This window comes from Seriola dumerili, unplaced genomic scaffold (genome assembly GCF_002260705.1).
Source record: "Seriola dumerili isolate Sdu_G_001 unplaced genomic scaffold, Sdu_1.0 BDQW01000409.1, whole genome shotgun sequence".
Lineage (NCBI taxonomy): Eukaryota > Metazoa > Chordata > Actinopteri > Carangiformes > Carangidae > Seriola > Seriola dumerili.
In genome coordinates, this window is record NW_019174664.1 from 1706339 (window position 1) to 1727958 (window position 21620).

Consider the following 21620-nt stretch of genomic DNA (forward strand, 5'->3'; position numbering starts at 1 on the left):
TCAACATTATTATACTCTGTAACATTAACTTGATGGAGGTTTAGTTTGAGGAACAAGATTCAAACTCTGGTACCAGATAACCTTTTTTTAAACACACTGCAGCTTCTCAGGAGGAAGAATGTGATTAGAGCTAATTACAGGAAATGACATGCACAGTCTTGACTGACACTCATATTCACAGATTCCTTCATGGTTAGAACAACAAACACACAAACCACAAACAAGTCACGTTGATCTAAAGTTACCGGGACTAGAATCAGATTTGCCTTCATTTTTTAATGTCATGGTTTTACAGGTTATCAGAGAACAAAGGTTATTAACAAACTAGTTTGGACTCATATGACTTATCAAGTCTCATATTTAGTCTTTTCTTATGCAGAGTCCAGAGGAAAAGGCTTGTTAGATTGCTCAGTATGCCTCAGTTTGCAGCAGCATGATGAGCATCTATCTGTCTCTGCTGAGGGGGGTATATGACCTGATGCTCAATATTAACTCTTACTTCCTCCCTCCTGATGTTAAGTCCCTTCCCAGTTTAAACGCAGAAATATGTCCAACCATTGAAAACAACAAAAAAAGCTCAGTTATTTCCCAAGACGTTTTAAATCACTTGGGATACAGATCGGTAGGACAACAATCAGGGTATCAGCAGGTTTGAAAAGTCTTAAAAACTTTCGAATTCAGCTTCCTCAAAAATGGCCTTAGAAGGTGTTAAAAAGTCTTAAATTGCATTCATAAGACTCCTAAATATTTTTCTCTCACCTGCTGTGATTTTTTTTTTTTTATCTTATTTTGTCTATCAGTCAGTCCACAAATTATAAATATTTCAGTTAGTATTGTATATGACAAAAAAGCAGAGAATTCTTGCACCTAAACCAAGCAAATATATCTTTGTTTGTAAAATGACTGAAACTACTAACTGATTGATTGATTAATTGACCAATTGACTAATTGATTAATCAACTGATCGTTGCAGCTCTAAAAAGAATGGGAATTACTGAAAAATTGTGATAATAATTGTAGGTTATATTGTCCCTGCTGGTTTTCTATCATACTTTGGTCCTTTATCAAACAGGTATTAAATGTGGTATTAAACACGTCTTAAAACGTCTTTAAATTTACTTTGGTAAACCGTGAAGAAAGACGTGTCAGATCTGTCAGGATTTACAGAGAAGCTACACTGCGTTCACTTAATATACAGAACTGAAGTGTGTCTTTGCCATGTGTCCAACCCCACCAGCACCTATTTGCTGTACGAAGTATCTGCATATATCTGACTCTTATCTGAACTGACCCTCATGTATGAGCTGCACACATTTCACCTCACAGAAAAATATGGTTTTTGAAACAAACCCTTTTTTATAATTTACTTAACAATATGATTGAATTCAGTTTCAAAACATCATTCCATTTCATGTATCCCTGACGGTGCTGAAAAGGTGACTGATGTGTATTTGCTCTGTCCCTCTGTCTTCAGACCTTCTCCGGATGTTCTTTGACTGTCTGTATGATGAGGACGTCATCTCCGAGGATGCTTTCTACAGGTGGGAGACGAGCAAAGACCCCGCCGAGCAGCAGGGTAAGGGTGTGGCCCTCAAGTCTGTTACAGCCTTCTTCACTTGGCTGCGGGAGGCGGAGGAGGAGTCGGAAGATAATTGACGAGGGAGACACCCGGGGACATGACGTAGTAGAACTGCATCCTTACAGCAGAACAAACATTCAGAATGCGTGTGTGGGCAGGACGACATGTTTACGGCTGGAATTTTTTTCTGCGGTACGGTTCTGAAACATGCCGCCATTTTGAGTTTGGATTCCAACGGCGGAAGCACTAAATACCTGTATTATACATAGAAAATATTTTTGTTTTAAATTTTAACTTACGTTTCTTTTGTTACTTTTTAAGAAGAGACTTAAAAGATACATAGGTTCTGGACTCTTTAATTTATTATTTTTTTAAGGACTGCAAATATGAAAGTTATTTAACATTTGCAGATGCTCACAACAGAACAGAAATAACAATATAATTAATTATAATAACAAAAATAATAATTGTGAAATGAATAGCCTCCCTGGACTCCACACTGTTTGGTTTAAAACAGGGTAAAACAAAATTATTTTGGGATGAAGGGGAAGCAGAGATAAAAAGGAACTGTTAACATTGTCCATGTATGATGTTTGAGGTCAAGGGTTATCTTCTAATAACCAGAAAGCCTTGGCTTGCTCTGCGTTGATATGTACATACACCTCATGAGAGGTAGAGGTATGCATTCAAGAAGCGATGCAAGTCAGTCCACAGAACTGTCAAAACAAACGCAGACGAACAAACCAGATACATTCAAATGAAATGAGCAAAAATGCAAGTTTAAAAAGCAAATGGCCAGGGTCGCTGAACATGAAATGCTTGTAATACTTCAGACCTACAGAGCAGATTAAATGCTTGTAAATACATTAAAGACAAAAAGGTATTTAAAAAAAAAAAGTTGATTCTCATGATTTGTTCTTTGGATGGTTGGTATTTGGAGATGTGAGTTTCCAGATTTTGTGCTTTTGGTGGCTCAACTGCATCTTAATTTGTGTGTGTGTGCGTGTAATAAATTGAGGCAGTCTTTCAGCTGTTCTGTTTTGGATAACACTTTAGCTTCTTCAGAAGAGCTGAGTGATCTGACCAAGAGAAGCAGCTGAGGGACCCGCTGGCATCCGGCCCAGGATTCACTACATGGGTACCACTCGATCCTTTTGTCTGCTGAGTCACTGAAGCACCAGTGGCATGTCTGTAGAAGTGTCTTAGCAGGTCTTTGCTGTATATTTCCCTTGTTTATTTTTTACCACACTGTATATATTTGTGTATGTATATTTTGTGTATTTATCTAGTTGTGATGTGTTTCAATGGGGTCAGGCAGGCAGTTTTATTAATTTTACAGTGTGTGTAGTCACTTGCCTACCAGATCACCCAAAACACATTTTAGGCAATTTACTGGCAACCATTTTGATAATTGGTTAATCATTTCAAGCAAAAATGCCAAACATTAATTGGTTTCAGCTTCTTGGTAGAGAGGGATTTTCTGCTTTTCTGTTCAATATCATTTGTGTTTTGACTTTTCACACAAAAATGCAATTTGGTCAGGCATGTTTCACTATTTTCAATCTATGAAACATCTAAAGAAAAAAGTTGAAGATGACATCTTCAAATATCTTGTTTCGTTCCACCCAAGTCCAAAAACCTGAAATACTCAGTTAAGAGTGACATACGACAAAGATAGGCAGCAAATCTTCTCTTTTGAGAAAATGAAATCTGCAAATATTTGGTATTCTTTCACAATTTTTGCTTGAAAAATTACTGTAACGATTAATCGATTATCAAAATAGTTTATTACTTCTTTGTTGACTAATTTGAAATGAAGTGTAGATGAAACACTCATCTTATTAGGATATGAGCTCTCAGTTTTTGGTGTGTATTCATCAGGGGTTTTATTTCTCTTTCCAGGAAGCTAAAACAAGTTTCTGATGCTCTGTCTATATTCTGCACTACAAGTGTATCTACCACTGTACTGAACAGTAAAAGTTGTTTCTTCTCATGTCAAGCAACCAAAATAATTAGGTTGTTAGCATCAGGCAGAGCTCCCACCACTGCTGTAACTACAAAGTTTTCATGTTTCTTTTCTAGGTTACCTTAGTGCCACTAGCTTTCGGTTCTCAATGTAATTTCCCATGAAGGGTTTCTTTAATCAGTTTTCTGTCTATATTTTATATAAGTCTACTCAAGCCTGGATTACCAACCTGGCTAAGTTTGATTGTTTGGTGTTTGAATTGCCAGAAAATAATTAACTACAGTTGATTAAAATACAAACATGTTGAGTTTACACTCAGAAAACTGAGACCATGGCAAACATTCACACTCGTGAACTTGTGACAAGTTTTTTTTGTTTGTTTGTTTGTTTTGCATTTTTACATTTTAAAAATGACTTGAATGATTGATTATCATTGTCTGACAATGAATTGATCAGCTAATCATTTCTGCTCTGGAGTACTGGTTGGTGTCTGGGTGCCTGGGAAAACAGTGCCAGTGTCAACAGAAGCCCAACACAAATCTTTGTCCTGGGGTCCTCTATGTCAATTAGACCATGTCTACTTCTTTACTGAATAGTTAACTTTGAGCACCTATAAATGTTTTTTAATGTTTGTTTTTTAAATTTTCTTTTAAATTTGCACCCCAGAACTATAGCTCCCACGAGTTAACTCAAAGTATGGGCAGAAAACCTCAGTATTACGTTTGAGCGTTTTAGAAGCTGTTGAGAGAAAAAAAAAACCTTTTGTATGTGAATCAAGCCAGCCTCTTTCCCACTAGCTTCGGTCGTTCAATGCTACACAACAGCAGTGACAATGCCAACCAAGTCACAAATTACCGTGTGTTTAATTTTATAGTTTAAATGTTAAAGAGAAAACAAAGGACTTCAACGGTTGGAATCGGCGGCCATGACAGTGGGAATTCTTCGACGTACTACGTGACGTTGCGACGTGACCAACGATCGTAATGGGGCGGGGCTCGTAAACAGAGAAATCTAAATAAAGGATCGTGCAGAAATTTACTCCAAAGTATCTCACTTTTCTCGACAAGTAAGAGGTAAGTTTCATTCGCATTCTGATTGGTTAGGCGCTAAAGCTATATTTGCACGGATGCGTTGTTGGAAAACATCACAGGCCGGTGGGTTTTTACTCCGTGAAACTGAAATGAATTTTATCTGCCTTGTGCGACGCCATCACTGTGTGTAAACTAGCAGACAAAATGGCGAAATTGCCGACAATTTCCCGCACCTCGTGTGCTGGCTCGTATAAAAATGATCTAAATTTTTTGGCAAAGGCTGGCGGATGAAAAGGTTTTGAAGGTGGTCTTCGTTTTGGTAAACACAAGTTCACCTTTTCTTCTATTTGAGGATAATGGGCCTCAATGAATGAAAGTGGGTCTGGCAGTCTCACCGTTTTTTTTTTTTTTTACCACGCACATACAGTATTCAGAGCGGGGCCCATACCAGCGTTGTCTTAAAGTGTTGTTCATGTGCATGTTATTTTCGCCATACAGGTAAATCTCGTGTGATGCCGATACGCCGAGCAGCAGCGACTCCAACCCAGGAGAAGGACCCCTCCGCTGCTGCAGAAAAAGGTAAGGCCGGGGTCGTCCATGACCTGAGCTAAAGACCCCTGAACGCAACATCATCTCTGACACAGATTTCACCCCATCACAACCCCAACCGCAATACCCTACAGACTGGAAATTGAGTATAGTCCAGAGTATTGATGTGTGGTCATCACAACTTTGTTTACAACCAGAAACAAGTTTGTAGATCTGAGCAATATAATCAAATACAGCAGTGTTATATGTTCCTCTTTGGTATTTTTAATGATACCTACAGACCAATGTCTATTTTTTTATGTAAATGTAAAACAAGGTTTTGCCAAATTAGATGATTTAATGAATTTGAGCTGACTAGCATCTCATTTTTCATGGATAGTAGTTTATTTTAGATGTTATGTTAATTGTACATTCATGAGCTTGGGTTCAAGGGGTTTAGGTGCCTGGATAAAAAACCATAAGCTTCTCTACACTATAAGCTATAAATAAAGGCAAAAGTGCAGAAAAGGTTATCTTGTGGTTGTCCTTATTTTTACATGCCAGCCGCACATATTTTTTTTTCCTACTTTAATGTCAATGACCGTCTCCTCTCAGAGCCTGAAGCTTCCTCAGAGGAGTCGCCCTCTGCTGACGAGGAGCAGGCAGCATCTTCAGCTGCAACAGCTGAGGTGGAGGAGGGCGAGGGTGATGGTGTGGGCGAGACGGAGCCCTCGGAGAATGGAGAGAAGGCTGATGAAGGAGCCGAGCCGGAGAAGGGAGGGAAGGGGACAGAGAAGAAAGAGTGAGTCTCACCAGAGAGCTAGTGTGCAACTCTGAACACTGCGATATTTCACTTTGATAGCACTTTTATCTGTTTATATTATCCTTACCTCTGCTGGATAACAGCAGACTGCTCCTGTCATGGTTGCAGTGTTGCATTTCCAAAAGATGTGACCTGTCACAGCCACATTCATCCCCTCTTTACATAGTTGTCAGACAGATGTACCGGTCCCTTTGTCCGCAGTCTTGGAGGAGCCCAGGAGGAGAGGACGTTGTTGTCAAAAAAAAAAAAAAGCTTAGTCTCAAACAAAAAGAGGCATTACCCACTATGCAACATATCTTTCAGAATAATGTCCAGATAATATTTTGTTTTCCCACTTGTTCAAAAAATAAAACTGAGCAAAATGTCTTCTGAATTCTAGAAAACAGCCCTTCAGTTTAGCTGTAGGTGATCAAATTGTTTGGGCAGTTCACACCGATTATCCAAAGTATTTATGGAAACCCAGGTAGCGTAAGAAAACATGAAAAAGCCTTCCATTTAGCTGTTGGCGAGGAAGTATCAGGGACATTAAACCTTGCTTTCCAAGTTAATAATTTGTAATTTTGGTAATTTCTCCTCCTTTTCTTCTCCCAGACCTCAACAAAGCAAACATTCACCTTCTACACACAGTTCACTAGCATACAAATTCAGTTAGAGTCAAATTATCATGGTGGTCATTAAGACAGATGTTCTGAAACTTAATTTTGTCTTTCCCGTCGGTGACAAATGGACAAAGTGACAAATGCAAGGACTGCGCGGCTGGACAGTGCGCAACACACTGCTATGTTCTCCTACTAAGGTGAGGATGTGATAAAGATAAGGGTGGTAATAATCACAGTGAAATATCGCTTTCTAAAGAATGGACCCACTTCACTGAACTTGTGTCTTGCTCCTTTTGGCGACAGGTTGAAAGATGGCTACAAGTACGAGAAATCCAAAGTCAAGAAGGTGAAAAGGACGATTCCTGCGTGGGCTAGTGTCAGTGCCAGCAAAAAACTTCCTGTTACCAACTTTGCAGGCACTCACAACAAAGTGGATAATATCCTCATTGAAGCTATTACGGTGTGTACAAACTTTGTGTATCCACCCCTCTTCACAGTCAGTGGCATGTGTTTATTTTTGCCTTTTTTTTTTGTTGTGATTTCTTGTCCGTTGCAGTCTTCTAATGACAAGTCTGGAGTTTCATACCAGTCTGTCATGAAATATATCGTCAAAAAATACCCAGGCATGGAGCTTGACAAGAAGAAGTTTCTCATCAAGAAAGCTATGAAGAAACATTTGGAGAAGGGCACAATTAAACAGGTAACTAATGTACCTCTATATTTCACCTAATGTAGGAATATAAATAAAAGCATGGTCTCCAATCTGGAAGAAGCAGCATACTTTTTCAACAAAGACGTTTCTTTGTCTCTCATTGTGGTCTCTTCCTCTGGCACAGCTGAAGGGTAAAGGCCTTTCAGGAACCTTCATCATTGGGAAGCAGTCCAACCTGTCTAAGGTATGTTACAACAGAGGGAGGAAACAAAGTCATGTACAAGCAATTTTAGTGGGTTTTTGAATCTCAGTAGATCATGGCTCATATTTATCAAGCCTTTCAGAGGAGGAAAAGTAAGTGATTGGCATTTTAAGTGAGAAGGTGCAGCACTGAAATCTCTTTGTTAGAAGACAAATACCCTCTCAATGTCTAAGTCAATAGATAGAACAGAAGTTGTGCTCAGTACCAGAATAGCTTCAGGAGGAGATCATAGTACAGTATTTCATAGGTGCAATCAAATCTAGACCTTATGTTAACGATGTAGTGTCAAAAGTTTCCTTCTCCCATTTTTCCCTATGAGACTGGGATGTGTTTGGTTGTAATCGTCATGTCTGTAAATGGGTGGTGTTTTAGAAATCTGTTCAGAAGCAGGAGTCTCTGGGAGATGCTCTTCCTCTCATCATCACTCGGCTCTGTGAGCCCAAAGAGGCCTCCTACAACCTGATCAAGAAATACCTGGAGCAGCACTTCCCCAGCCTCAACATCGAGAACAGGTACAGTGTGTTCCAATGACTGTCTGAGCATTGCAGATACTACCAACAGTAAATATATATATATATATATATATATGAAGACTATTGAACAATTAAGAGTATGAAATATTATAGATACAAGCAAATATTTTTTTAAATACTTTCCTCGAGAAAAGAGGATAAATCAATCCTTTATCAACAAATTTAAAAAATGTAGTAAAGATGAGTTTGTAGAAATTTCACTTAAAAGACGACACAGCTCTGTAGTTTTAACAGTGGTCTGGATTTCAGAGGCTCGGTAACTTACAAAAGTGGGTGTGTAAAGTTGTTTAGCTGGAATCATTGATTATATAAATGATTTATTTACTGGTTCATCCTCAGGCCAGAGGTCCTAAAAACAGCTTTGGTAAAAGCAGTAGAGAAAGGACAACTGGAGCAGATCACTGGGACAGGAGCCAGAGGGACTTTCCAGGTAAAGCTCTTTATAACACTGATTTTTTTTTTCCTTCCAAAATGAGTGACATATACTGATGGCACATAAATTTTTAAATTCTGTCTGATAAAAGCCACTGTGGTAGATGACTTCGTGTTTGTCATGAGCAGCACAAGGTTTATGGCACAAGTTGTGCTCTCAGCCATTCATTACTTGTGCATTTGTAAGCTATAAACAGTAAAAAAAAAAAAGATACATTTTATTTTCTGTCTTTAATTGCTAATGTTTTGTCTGGTCAGCTTCCAACAAGAAGGACTCACTGAACCACTTAAGGACCTGCATTATTTCCAGGATAGATACAGGACTGCATTGTCAGTTAAATCTACCAGCTTGAGCATCTGTGTTGTATTATACTTTTTCAGTAATATTAAATATGGCACTATATTGCATTGTAAAGCATGGAAACCAGGGGGAAATAAGTGTTTTTCAAAGTGCCAGTAAACACGATGACAGCCCCCACCCCCCTCATACAAAAACATGAGCATGAATAAAAAGACTATGCGGCAAAAACACTCTCTGTGAGAGGCAAATGACAGGCTGCCTATCTGTTAGTTGCAGCCTTAATTTTGACATACAGTTCTTTTCATTATCGAGTAATTGTTTGATAAATAAAGTGTCAGGAAATAGTGAAAAATGTGTGTCCCATTTTCTCAAGAATCCAAGAGTATGTCTTCAAATATCTAGACTAAGGGAACAAGAAAATATTCATGTTTGAGGAGCTGAAAACAGCAAATTTGTCTAGTTTTTTCTTTTCTTGTTTTAATTAAAACATGTCAAAATGTTTGCTGATTACTTTTCTGTTGATCATTGTTGCAGTTGTTGCAGCTGCTGTAGTCTGAATGCACTGTGAACCATATATCCTAAAAATTCTGTCACAGTTGAAGCGGACTGGGAACCAGGTCCTTCTGAAGGGCAGCACCTTGGAGGACGCTATCACAGCCGCCATCACAGCTATGAATGAACCTAAAACCTGCAGTACCAACACTCTACGCAAATACCTATTAGACGCCAACAAGGACAGAAAAGAGTACCAGTTAGGTGAGACTCCCTCTCTCTTGCTTACATGATTAAATGGGACTGCTTAATGGGATTGACTCGGAGGGACAAGCAAAGCATTTTCAAAGTAAATTTACTCAAAATAATCACTCAAAAAATGTATAGTTTTATTCTTCATGTTGGTTACATTGGATTCCAATAGGGACCAGTTAGAATGTATATGCAAAACCACACCTCTGTATTTGTTTTCGCACATCCTGTCTGATGTCCTGTCGGAGAAAACTGATTGGTTCTCGGGCACATCAGTCAAACAGTTGGTTCCTCCTTAAAGTAAACATTAAAACGGTTCTTACCAATGAAAGAGCTGGAAGCAGGCATTCTTTTAATACATGCAAACCAACACACACATCTACGAACAAGCCTGGCAGGAGTCAAGTGTGGGCACTGATGCAGAAATTGTGCATTTATTCTTTTTTTTTTTTTGTGAAACATTAACCACAAAGAAGTGGATTCTGCTGTAAGAAAATTTGTTGTTTTCTTTCTGTAGACACCCCATAAGCTGTACGTTAATAAAGATTGAATTGAATTGAGTTGATTGATGTTTTGGGTGACCACAGCTATTATTTTCTGCAAGGGATGAAACCAACTTTTTCTATCCACATTTCTAGTCCACAGGGTTCAGCAGTTCACTCAAAAGGCATATTTTTTTTGTTTAGATTGTTTGAGTGTCACTGCATGATAAGATTTGGGTAACAAGGTTTGTGCATCCAGAATGAAATTACTAAAAGACAAATTCTTTTCTTTAGTGGCCAATCTGAGGAGGACCCTGACGAAGTGTAAAGTCCTAGGATGGATGGAGCAGATCACTGGTCATGGCTTCACAGGGACCTACCAGCTCTCGTTCCCTTTCTACCCCAGGTATATCATCTACACTTGGAGAAAAGGGTTACATTGATTAACCATTTAATGTTAAGAATACCTTCTTTTTTCCCCCCTTCATCACACTCTTTCTCGATGTTTAAAAATCTCAGAATTTCTAGTTTTTGTTCCCATCAGTATCCACAAAAAAAGACACCATGGTGGTCAGCAACACATGTTGAAACACAGACACCCAGAGATACAGACCATGTTCTGTTTATGAGATATGGATATTGTAATCTTCATCTAATAATTGAGATATTCTAAGTCTATAATAAGGAGATATGAAAGTATTTTAAAGAAACCTTTCCATTTGAGTGAATAAAATATGCGTCCATAGTATATAGTTTTAAAATATTTTATCTATTACATATTTTAGGGCAGATGGATCAGTTAGTAGCTAGCTTTGAAAACACACCTTCTCGGCTTTTTTAAAAAGATTATTTTTCTCTTTAGTCCTACCATCCTGTACCCAGACAAGTTCAAAGAGCTTCAGAATAAAAACACAACAAAACCTGCACCTCCAGCCAAGCGGAGGCGGGTGGCTGACTCCTCTGACGAGGAAGAAGAAGAGTCAGAATCGGAAGAGGAGGAAGACGACTCAGTGGACGACCCTCCCTACCGTAAGAGGTGGGTATAAAAGTTCTAATTTCATATTTGGATAGTATTCCAAAATACAATGCTGCATCATTAATCAATACACTTAAGTAACTGCTTTAATAAAAAGAGAGCAACGCCTGACTGAGTGACGCCATTGACTATGAACCACAGATCTAAATGATATATATTAAAATGTCCTAAAATGATCATGTAGCACTGTAACTCTCAGGAAATCTCAGAAATGTGATTTTCTCTAGTTTTAAATGAAACGTGACATCGTTCAGCCACCTGGCGTGAGATGGGGGCTTTGGTTTTGAAACGAAAAAGGATCTGGTTCAATCCATGTGTTGTAAGTATCACTCAGAGACTTGAAGATTGAGCCCTTAAAACCACACAGATCATGGTCCATTTTAACCTGATGAAGATGTAACCGGCACTAATATTGTCCAGTTAAATAAATGTTGAGTTTGGAGTGAGTTTGTAGGAGTTTTTATTTTCATAGATGTAGTATTTCAGCAGCCTTGCACGCACATGTGTGTGTAACAGTCTATTTAAATAACTGCTGCATGTTCACATTACTGTTAGGAAATATCAGAAGAGGCCTCCAACCAAGGCGCGCCGTCCCCCACCTACCAAGAAATCTCGGACCGCTAGTCAGACAAAAGCTAAAGGCAGGGGACATGCCCTCGCTAAGAAGTCTCCAGCCAAGAAAGCAGTGTCTTCAGCCAAGAGATTGGGAAAGAAACAGTCATCCTCCAAGAAAGAATCCAAGGCGCCAACTAAAGCCACACCTGTAAAGAGAGGAGCTCCTGCGAGAAAGCCCAAAACGCCAGCAGTTAAAAAGCTGAACAGGAGGGCGTCTAAGCGACCTGTTTCCAGAGAGTCATCCCCTGAGGAGGCTGTAGTCACAAAAGAGACTCCAAAGAGCGGGTCCAAGCGATCTAAACGTACAGAGTCGACCCCTGCGGAGCCCACAGTTAAAAAGTCGGTGACCAAAAGTGGATCCAGTCAGCCCGAGTCTGAAGACTCGTCCAATGAGGAACCTGCAGTCAAAAAGTCGGCGGCGAAAAGTGGATCCAGTCAGGCCAAACCGGCAGGGTCCAAGCGGCCTGTAGTCAAAAGAGGGGCGAAGAGCAGCAAGCAGTCCACTCGTAAGTCCAAGAGAGGGAAATGGTGAGCCCAGGAGTGCCTTCCACGAACTGGGCCGCTCTGAATATGCAGCAGTCTGCCGCTTTGCTTCAGTGCTCTCTCTCTTTTTATCATTGTTTTCTCCCTTTTTAATGGGACAGTAGTTTTTTTTTTTTTTTTTTTTTTTTTTTTTTTTATTATTTCTATCGTAAAATAAGAACGTTATCCTATCCTAACATTAAGTTTACTGTACATTGAGAGTTTCTGAATTTCCTTTTTAATCACCATGTGTAGAGAAGCTCAGTTAGTGTTGCCGTTAAAACAGATGTGTTACCAGCTGCCAGCTCTGGAAACCATAGCAGGATCCCACATACTGTAACTAGAGCCATGTAGTGACTTCTGTTTTTATATCTCTTCCTTATCCAATCTGTAGGTGTTGGCAGCACACATTCCTAATATCATCTGAAGTGAGATATCAGTGTTTTGGAGGGTTGAAATTTCCATTTTAAGTTGAAATGTGGGTTAAAATGTTTAAACGGATACTAATGATATTTTATAAAACACAGATTTTAAGGTTGTTGTTTCTGTGTCCTGGACACATTTTTTGGCCACACAGCACTGCATCAGAATTTGAATTGTTATCCATATTTGTCCATGACTTATTTGTTTAGTCCTGCTGGTGCCAGGTCGAGGACTCAACAGAGGACAAAACACTATGTTGGTATTCATTTCAAAATGAGGCAGATTGGGTAAAAAGTCATTTTTTGATATGTGTGTAAAAAGGCATATACATGAATCGATTTTATTGCTTCACAGTTGTAATTGAGTACAAAACTGTAAGAAATGTGTGTTGTGAATAAGAAAAAGAAGGATAATAGCTCATACATACCCTGCATGCATGTATTCCTTGTGTTGTTAAGCTTTTTTTCCAAGTCATTAATAAAATGGCTATATTTGTAAACTTGCTGATAATTTAGTCATTTAATATAGTGGGTAAACATATACAATACAACACATTCTTCATGATTCCAGAACAGAAAGAAGTTTAAGTACTTTTTTAACTTGATAATTAGCACAAGAGAATATATGGGTTTAATCATTCTACAGAGAACTGCTCTTCCCAACTGTGGGGGGTGCTGCGACAACAGGATTTTTAAATGATTAACTGAAAGATTTAAGTGATTCACCAGATTTAACTATTTCACTTCCTGGAAGTTCACACAATAACAGTCTGTAATGTATAGGAATGTGTTGCATTACTGTCCAAACCATATGTAACAATGAAAGTCCTTTCAGTTTGAGTTCTCAGGTTCAATCTTCAGAAGCTGGACTGTTGTTTAGGTGGAGTATTTGTTTTTTTTCCAACTTTGTTTAGACAAACAACAGAGACATCATAATAGCCTTGCATGTTTAGGTGGGGTTGTTGCAAATGCAATCCCATTATATGTTCTCAGGTTCAAAAATTCTTTATTACAACATTTTTTTGACTCCTATCTGCTAGATGCTTCAAACTCCATTCAGATTATGTTCAGCTCAATTAGGACATTATCGGATGTATTCATTTTTTTGATCTTTTTCATACTTGCCAAAATATTTCAGTTTTTTCTGACATTTTTTCCCATTAAGATGAACGGACAATGTTCAAAAATGCCAGTTGTCATTTATACTTTAAGGCAGAAACTCCATTCAAAGGTCAAAATGTTTGGAAACTTTCATTAATTTTTGGTTGTACTCAACTTTGAAATCGCATTCATAGTTTTTACACAGTGATGGTTCAAATTTAATGAACGTTTCAGCTAGAATGGGTGGCATCACACAGAGTGGGGATAAGTTCAACTATTCTGAAAAATTTCTGTTTAACTCATCTTCATTTTCACATAATGCTTGCATCAATACACCTTAGATATTTAATTGTACACTATACATTCTTGTAGTTTTTTTAACTTACAAATGAGTGTAAAACTATCTACTGTTTGTTTGACAAATAGTCACTTGTTCATTGAAATGACAAATTTTTGTTCGCTTTAAAAAACAAAAACACAAAATTACAATATGTCATGTTGTGCTGTCTTAACATAAAACTGCCACAATTTTATGTTTTTACCAACTTGCTATTAAGTCGGAGGGTATGTCCCTACTTGCTTTTAGGCTACTTGTAATACTTTTAAGTAGGATTTTGAATGCACGACTTGAAATAAAGTATTTTACATGATTATATTGGTACTTTTGCTTAAAAATAATGATTATAAAACCGTATCTGAGTAGGCCTACTTCTTCCACCGCTGGGCGTGTGGTGTCAGCGGGATGAATTGCGCAACGAGCAGGAATGTCTGGATAGAGGGAGCAGCATTGGGAGGGAAGTGATTCAACACGTTATCCTCCACTGACTTTCATTTCATATGAGAGGGGGAAAAGTGAACACCTTTCTCCTCCTCCTCTTCCTCCTCCTCCTCGTCCTCTTCCACCTCGGGGTTCCTTTCCCTCAAGCCCCGCCTTGGGCCGCCGGTAGCACACCTGGACGACGGAGCGCGGCGGCAGCACGTAAAGGTGATTCGGACCTCGGTGTCGTCAACGGCGTGTGCAGAAGACGCAGACTAAATTGGCGGAGGTGGTGGTGCTGGTGGAGGCTCTGAAAAGTGAGTTTGTGGGATTTCATTGCTTTTTTTTAACGACCTTTGAACTGAGACGCTCCAGTGTGTGTTGGTCTACAGAAGACGGAAACTGTTCCCAAGTGTTATCTAGTCCGCTGTTTGTCATTTTGACTTCACTTTAACACTTCGGTTTTTGTCCACTGTTTGGAGCATGTCAGGACTGATAAGCTCATAAAACACATACCAACACTTCCCCGTGTATTAACAGCGACTTCTACACATCTACGACGCTCAAAATTGGGATTTAAAGGGAAACGGCCTGCAAAACGGCACACACGAGAAAGTCCCAAATCAGGTTTCTTGCCTTCCTGTATATCTCAAGGTCTTTATTAACTGCACTCTACTGTGATACACCTTGACTTTTCTATATATTTTACTGGTTTTAAATCCCCCGTTGTACCACTGCTGTGATTGCTGAACTTTTAAAGTTGAGAGTTTCCTAAACTTTTGTGTGTTTTTGACAGGCTTTGAATTTACTCTTTTGGTCTTGTTTTTGTTGCCCTTGGTTAAGATTTTCTCGCTGTATGAGAAAAATAAGCAGCATGGGTGAGGCACCAGTGAGAGAAGATGGTACAGTGACACGATCGGCAGAGGTACTATTTGTGATTTTTATATATCAGTGTGTTCTGTGAGTGTGTGTGTGTGAGAGAGTGTGAGTTTTGCTTAAACTTATGTCTTTGCTGTAAAGTATGTGGGCTCATTTCCTGTGGATGACTGCTGTTTGGATGACCAGATAGAGCATCTGCACACTCAGCTGAAGTTCCTTAAAGTAAGTCCAGATCCGTCTGAGGAACTAATATCTGTTTAAAGGAGAATACATAGACTAATACATTGGTTGTCCTCAACCAGACATGCAGGAGAATGCGGCCTGTATCCATAAAATTCTCCATCAAAGGTGTGAAAATGTACAACGAGGATGAAACGGTGAGGCTGGTGTTTTGTCTTGAGTGAAAGCATTATTCCCATACATTGATCTGATGATATTTTAACCTGGAAGTGGTAACATTTATACTTAACAATGTAGTTTCAGTCATCTGGCATCTCTTATTCCTGTGTCTTATGTCACCCTCCCCTCTGCAGACCCTCCTGATGGCTCATGCCCTGCGCAGAGTCTCTCTGTCCACCGCACGGCCTGTCGATGCCCAGTTTGCCTTCGTCTCCCACAACCCGGGCAGCACAGATGCCCAGCTGTACTGCCATGTCTTTCAAGCTAGGCATGCCAGAGCGGTAGGGAATGTCCAGTAACATTGTGTGACATTTATATCACATTACAACAGAGTTGTTTTGAGCACCATTGTGAAAAATTCTGTGAATATTCTCTTGATATAAAATCTATTTTTAGATGCGTCAAAGGGAGGATGTGAAATGTATTTTAAAGTGACCTGCGGTTAGGTGTATGAGAAGTTCATCAAAGTTGGACGTAGCTGAACTTAAAAATTCAAATGTCTGTCACATCCAGTGAAAACTTGTACAAAATGCTTCTGAACATTGTGGTACCGCAACAACACATCTGAGATGGTGCAACCAAACATGGGTCGATAATCGATAAAGCCATTTAACTTAATAAAAACAGAAATGTTTGTAGTATAGTTTGACTTTTTTATTAAAGGTTCTGCACAGGTGTCTGTTCAGGTCAAAGCTGTGTGGGGCAATACTGGGAATTACAGGATGTCACAAACTACAAGAAGAGTGATAATAGGGCAACATGCCCTGCCTGGCAACAACTATAACAATGTGCATGTTGGAAAAAACACATTGTTACCCTTCTTGTAGTAATTGCAGGAAGCTCTTTCTGGATTCTCAGCCGCAACATAACCATACCAAACTGCAACCATCTCTAATCTGAAATTAACCATTTTAATTTGATACTCTTAGGCGTAAAACCAACGTCGCTGGTTGATGCCTAATAAAACACCACTTCAACCCATAGTCCTGACTGTGTTCATCCATTTTGTGGTGAATACATTTAGAGTGGTCAGAAAGTGAGGTTAGTGTTTACTGGCAGCTACAGAGGAAGAGTGGTGGTGACACTTGTTCCAAAATAAAGAGAAAAAGATTGCGTTTCTTTGCTTTGTGATATTATCTCTTGACTAGACATTTCAATTGGATGTCTGTTCCTGGAATCTGTAAGCAAGTTCATTAAAAGTGTAATTGTATTCATGTTATTAACTAAGTCACCTAAGAATTTGATTTACCAGGTAACACTGAATAGTTTTCTCTCCTCTCTGCTGTAGGCCCAGTTCCTGAACCTGCTGCTGTGCCGCTGTTTCCAGCTGTCTTACTTGGAGAAGCACCCAGAGGAGGCTCAGGAAAACTCTGCCGGCTCGATGCCTCGTCGTACCCCTTCACTGCTCAACCACGGTTTCCCTCTCAGTGTCAGTGCCTTGGTGTCCTTCAGGAGAGCACCTTTTCAAGGGCTGTTGCCAGGCACAAAGGTTTGGACCATAACATTTTCTCACAGGTTGATATTACTGTGTATCGTTCTTGAACCACAATATTTCCCTTTTTAGTTTGCAGTTTACCCTTAAGAAGCCTCTAAGTTACATTTTTGTATGACAGATGAAACTAAATTGGTTAATTAATTAATCAGTCAAAAGAAAAACAATTGGCTACTACTTTTATTAATTGTTTCAATTGTTTTTAAAATTCATCCAGAAAGTTCAGTCTCTCGAAAGAGAAGATTTTCCTTCTTTAAACTAAATATTTGGGTTTTTTGGACTTTTGGTCAAAGCAAACAAGACATTTGAAGACGTTATGTGTTGTGCATCATTTGACACGTATTTCCATGAATATCTGAGATTTTGTTAAATTTGTGATCCTCATAAAAAAAGAATTAATTAAAATTTAAACTAACCTTGGCCATAAATAATTCAATTATGGATTTACCAAAGGGTCAAAAGAGTATGGCAACTACTGACTGCCCACTTCCCAATTAAACTAGTTGCACTCAGACAACATTTTCTTTTCCCTCATCTGTAGAAAAATAAGAAGTCTTCCGACGACCCGCACAGCAGCCAAGATGAAGTCTTCCCCACCTCCTCTCCCTCCCTGGTTCGCAAAAAAGCCATCCGCACCAAAGCACTGCGCTCCGGGGCTTACCGCTCCTTCACATTTACACCACTCAAACAGCGCAGTGTTCAGGAGCGACTGAATGCGTCACAAGGTGGGCCAAGTGTTCACAGAGCACTATCAAGAGTCAGAGAGTTGATTAGGTAAAGCAAACCCCTCAGTGTTAGGTGATGGGCAGTCACTCACTGTCTGTTGTGGTGTCAGAAGGTAGTTTAAGGTGATGGATAATAATCTTGTCTCACATGGGTCATAATATATTTTCTTAAAGCTTCTCACTGTTGAACTTCTCTCACTACTGTTTATTTGACTCTTACCTTTAACACACTGAAACACAAGCTTTTGTTTTATCACCACTTGCTCCGTTTAAACCAAACATTCCCTTCACTGAGTTGGGATTACATTGGATGTTTTCCCACACAAACATGGCTGGTGGAGTTCCTCCACTTGTGAAACTCTGGAATTTAAACAAATCCAAATTCACAATGACTTCTCCTCTTATATGTGAAACAGAAAAGGTGGAAGACCGGACAGCGGTGCAAAGGTCCCGTGCGCCCAGCCTGGCCGAAACAGAAGAAGCACTGGCTCAAGCGGTGTGGTGTTGGGCTGGTATCGCAGTGTGAGTGTTCCTCGTGCATTAAACATATCTTACTGACAACAGATGCCTTCTCTAGCACTTATTTTTTCTTGGATATATCAGTGGTTTTCTCTAATATATCTTCTGATTTCAGTGACAGCAGCTATTCCCTGCTGGCAGATGATGTTATGGGTTCGTACCTCCTGTGCTCTCATCCTAAAAAACCCAAATGTGGCTCTCTCATCATTCGCTTCCCCTCTGGCCTGGTGACCCACCTTATAGAAAACACTCGTAAAGGGAAATTCCTGTTGGAGGTAATTGGTTTGTCTTACAAGGTTGAATCTTAGATACAATTATTAGCAAACAGCAAGCCTGTCGGGCTAATATTTGTTTAGATTTGTAGTGGAAACAAAATCACTGACGTGGGCTCCCCAGTAGCTCTCCTGGTAGAGCGCGTACCATGTGCTAAGGCTGAGTCCTTATCGCAGCAGTCCGGGTTCGAGTCTGACCCAGGCCCTTTGCTGCATGTAATTTCCTCTCTCTATCTATAAAATAAAACAGAAATGACAAAAAAAAAAAATCGTATCAAGTGTATTGAAATTTAGAGGAAATAGTTAAATTTCCAGAAATGTATTTGTCATTTATTGTTTTTGTTTGTTTTTTTTGTCTTTTGCGTTTTTTAATATAAAATATTTATATTGCAAATTTCGTATCAAAGGCACCTATATGTGATATGTCACACAAATATTAACCCCTTCAAGACTGATCCTCCCAGAAATGTCCTCTTGGGTACGTTTATATTTTCAACCTTCTATCAAGTGAAACATCAAAAACCCAAGATGCACTTTCTGTGGATCATTTGATATCCTACATATTTCTCTGAAATTCAGTGTTATATTTACAAACTGTGGTATCTGGGCCCTAATTTAAAATACACATCAGTGGATCTCAACAAAAGTTGGCCTTGCAGCACCTCAGTATTCAGTGTGTGGGTCTGTGTGTGTTGGAGAGAAAGAACATTCTTAACTATTCAATTTTTATGCCAAAGTATTGCAAGTATATAGACTTATTTAATGTGCACAATCCCATAAAACAGCTTTTAGACAACTAGTAAAACTCAATGATGAAATTATTGTTGGCATTTCATCATAAATGTATTTGCAAACCAGAATTCAGTATAGCACTAGTTGTGACCATAGTAATGTTTTCTGTTTCTTCATTTTATCTTTGTGGTAGAAATGCAAGACTGAGTTCACTTCCATAGCAGAGCTGATCGAATACTACACAGAGACCCAAGATGAGCTGCAATGCCTGCTGAGCTGTGCCCGAGTAAACCACTGTTACGAGTGGGAGGAAAACACCAGCAAACAGCAGTCTGTAAAGCTACACAAGAGCCTGAACAAAGCCAAGTTGAAAAGTACCCAGAGAAAGGGATGGGTTTAAACCCCTGGACACTGGAACACGTGGAATGCCAACCACCAAAGATCCAAAATAAGTGACACCTGTTTTTTTTCTTTTGCACATATATCATCTCTTACTTTAAAAATCACATTTGGTGTTGTGTGGAGGCTTCACAAACTGTAAAACATAATGCACTTATTAACAGTGTTGGCACTTAATGTATATAGTGTACAAGTCATTTTCTTAGAGGGTACTTATTTGTCAAGGATGTAATATTTTATGCTTTCAGCTTTTATGTCTTTCAGTATATTTTTTAAAAAGATTTTTATATGTGCCGATACGGCATCAGAGGAGTTTATTAGTGTTTTTATGTATGAAATTAATAACCTCAAATTTGGAGTGGAGTTGATCACTCAGATTGTTGCACATGATGGCACTTAAAACTATAAGTCTTTCTTTTTTCTTTTTTCTTGCATTGTAAAGATGTGATCAAATTTTATGGTTTCATTGAACTTTAATCTTATTCTTTCTGTGTTTAGACATAAGACCTGGGAGATATGTAAGAAGCAATATTATACACAATGAGTGTCCTGGTGTAAGAAAACCGGATGGTAACATCAGTTATTTTCTACATCTTGAGACCTCAGATTATATTGGCTTATTTCATGGCCACTAAGAGGGGGACAAAAGGTAGGCTGTGTTGAAATTTTCTGTGTTTTAATGTTTGTTAGTAGTCAGTCTAACCCATGGTTATGTTTGTTTTGCTGGTAATGTTGTGTGCAGTTTAGTATACCTTGTGCATTGATGGTGGATCAGTGCTCATGTTTTTCAGTGGAACATAGCCATAATAGAAACTGATAAATCATGATATGAGATTAGGTCTGCCCCAGGATGTTGGTTATCATATGATTATCTGTGATATTGTTACTTCTCCAGGGGGCCACACAACAATTAAGTTTACACATTTATAGTGAATAATATGTACCGTCTTTTCCACATTAGAACAAGAAACGGTTTTCTTATTATAAACTCTTGTTTTAGATTAAATGGCAGGTGTCTTCTCTTTTCAATCCACACTTTGGAGAAAAATGTTTTTTTCATTATTCATGACTGCATGGCAAAACCTCACTTGCAGCTTTGACACTGAGGAAGCTACTTTGCTCCGGGGAATACTCTGGCAACTTGTACTGCACACAGTTTCTAAATGTCAGGGCACATGGGATTGCTTGATGTGCAAATAGGGTCACAGGAGATTTCTACACTGATATACATTCAGTTGCAAGTTTATTAAATACACCTAGTTAAATCTCATGCAGTCTAAAACAACAGTTATGCAATAAATCCTACTTTTAAGAAGCTTAAAATGTTCACTAGTGACACTGTTAAGAGAGGTGTTAATTCAACTGTATCAACTGATCATTTTAGATGATGTGGTCTGTGGTGTTGTTGAACTGTTGCATTATACAAAGGGGCGTCAGTATAAAGCAATACAATTCAACACTACAAACTACATCTTCCGAAATGACTATACAGTTTAATCAATTAGGGCTGCAACTAATGATTGATTTAATAATAGATTTAATCTTCTGACTTATTTTTTTTGATTAATCATGAATTCCACTAAACTTTTAAAAAAAAAAAAAAAAAAAAAAAGGCCTCTTCACATGTCTGACCAAAACCTTGCCTATTACTCGACTATCAAATAGTTGCTTTGTTATTTTTCTTTTGAAATTTAAATGTTATTATTTCTTTACTATGAGTGTCCTCCCAGCTGTATCATTATATTAGTCTTATTATACATTGTATAGTTTAACATCTCCTCCTTTTTGTGTGGACAGTGGGGTACATCCTTCAGTGTG

The 21620-nt window shown here is 38.7% G+C and overlaps 3 protein-coding genes across 8 annotated transcripts in view; all 3 read left to right on the top strand.

Annotated features, from left to right (window-relative positions):
- eif4g3 (eukaryotic translation initiation factor 4 gamma 3) overlaps positions 1-2910 on the top strand; it is a 48402-nt gene extending 45492 nt beyond the window's left edge. The window contains exon 35 of the mRNA XM_022761389.1: positions 1475-2910. Coding sequence (XP_022617110.1) covers positions 1475-1656 — 182 coding nt within the window. The 3' untranslated portion in view covers positions 1657-2910. The remainder of the gene's footprint in view (positions 1-1474) is intronic.
- A 1622-nt stretch (positions 2911-4532) lies between these two features.
- hp1bp3 (heterochromatin protein 1 binding protein 3) lies at positions 4533-14268 on the top strand. Of its 4 annotated transcripts, none has more exons than XM_022761478.1 (13): positions 4533-4618; positions 5075-5155; positions 5720-5906; positions 6661-6723; positions 6830-6986; positions 7083-7226; positions 7363-7422; positions 7813-7952; positions 8313-8403; positions 9303-9462; positions 10227-10338; positions 10795-10968; positions 11524-14268. In XM_022761478.1, exons 2-13 carry the CDS (start codon positions 5089-5091, stop codon positions 12113-12115), a joined length of 1947 nt encoding a protein of 648 aa, XP_022617199.1. In that variant the 5' UTR covers positions 4533-4618; positions 5075-5088; the 3' UTR covers positions 12116-14268. The 4 variants fall into 4 exon arrangements, with proteins under 4 accessions (XP_022617199.1, XP_022617200.1, XP_022617198.1 ...); XM_022761479.1 differs by lacking the exon at positions 4533-4618 and adding an exon at positions 4849-4895; XM_022761477.1 differs by lacking the exon at positions 4533-4618 and adding an exon at positions 4881-4952.
- A 197-nt stretch (positions 14269-14465) lies between these two features.
- Positions 14466-20830, top strand: sh2d5 (SH2 domain containing 5). Of its 3 annotated transcripts, none has more exons than XM_022761428.1 (10): positions 14466-14702; positions 15229-15310; positions 15406-15486; positions 15567-15641; positions 15798-15944; positions 16952-17152; positions 17697-17880; positions 18297-18402; positions 18515-18674; positions 19597-20830. In XM_022761428.1, the coding sequence occupies exons 2-10, from the start codon at positions 15242-15244 to the stop codon at positions 19801-19803; spliced, it is 1230 nt and encodes a 409-aa protein (XP_022617149.1). In that variant the 5' UTR covers positions 14466-14702; positions 15229-15241; the 3' UTR covers positions 19804-20830. The 3 variants fall into 3 exon arrangements, with proteins under 3 accessions (XP_022617149.1, XP_022617151.1, XP_022617150.1); XM_022761429.1 differs by lacking the exon at positions 14466-14702 and adding an exon at positions 14991-15012; XM_022761430.1 differs by lacking the exon at positions 19597-20830 and having other exon boundaries at positions 17697-17929; positions 18515-18602.
- The last annotated feature ends 790 nt before the right edge of the window (positions 20831-21620 follow it).

Excerpts from the sequence above, each read along its gene's own strand:
- hp1bp3 (XM_022761477.1), top strand. Across the intron at positions 7,953-8,312 it reads AGCCTCAACATCGAGAACAG|GCCAGAGGTCCTAAAAACAG; the intron begins GTACAGTGTGTT and ends GTTCATCCTCAG. Across the intron at positions 8,404-9,302 it reads GAGCCAGAGGGACTTTCCAG|TTGAAGCGGACTGGGAACCA; the intron begins GTAAAGCTCTTT and ends ATTCTGTCACAG.
- sh2d5 (XM_022761428.1), top strand. The coding sequence starts at position 15,242 with ATGAGAAAAATAAGCAGCATGGGTGAGGCACCAGTGAGAGAAGATGGT. Across the intron at positions 15,487-15,566 it reads CTCAGCTGAAGTTCCTTAAA|ACATGCAGGAGAATGCGGCC; the intron begins GTAAGTCCAGAT and ends GTCCTCAACCAG. Across the intron at positions 17,153-17,696 it reads GGCTGTTGCCAGGCACAAAG|AAAAATAAGAAGTCTTCCGA; the intron begins GTTTGGACCATA and ends CCTCATCTGTAG.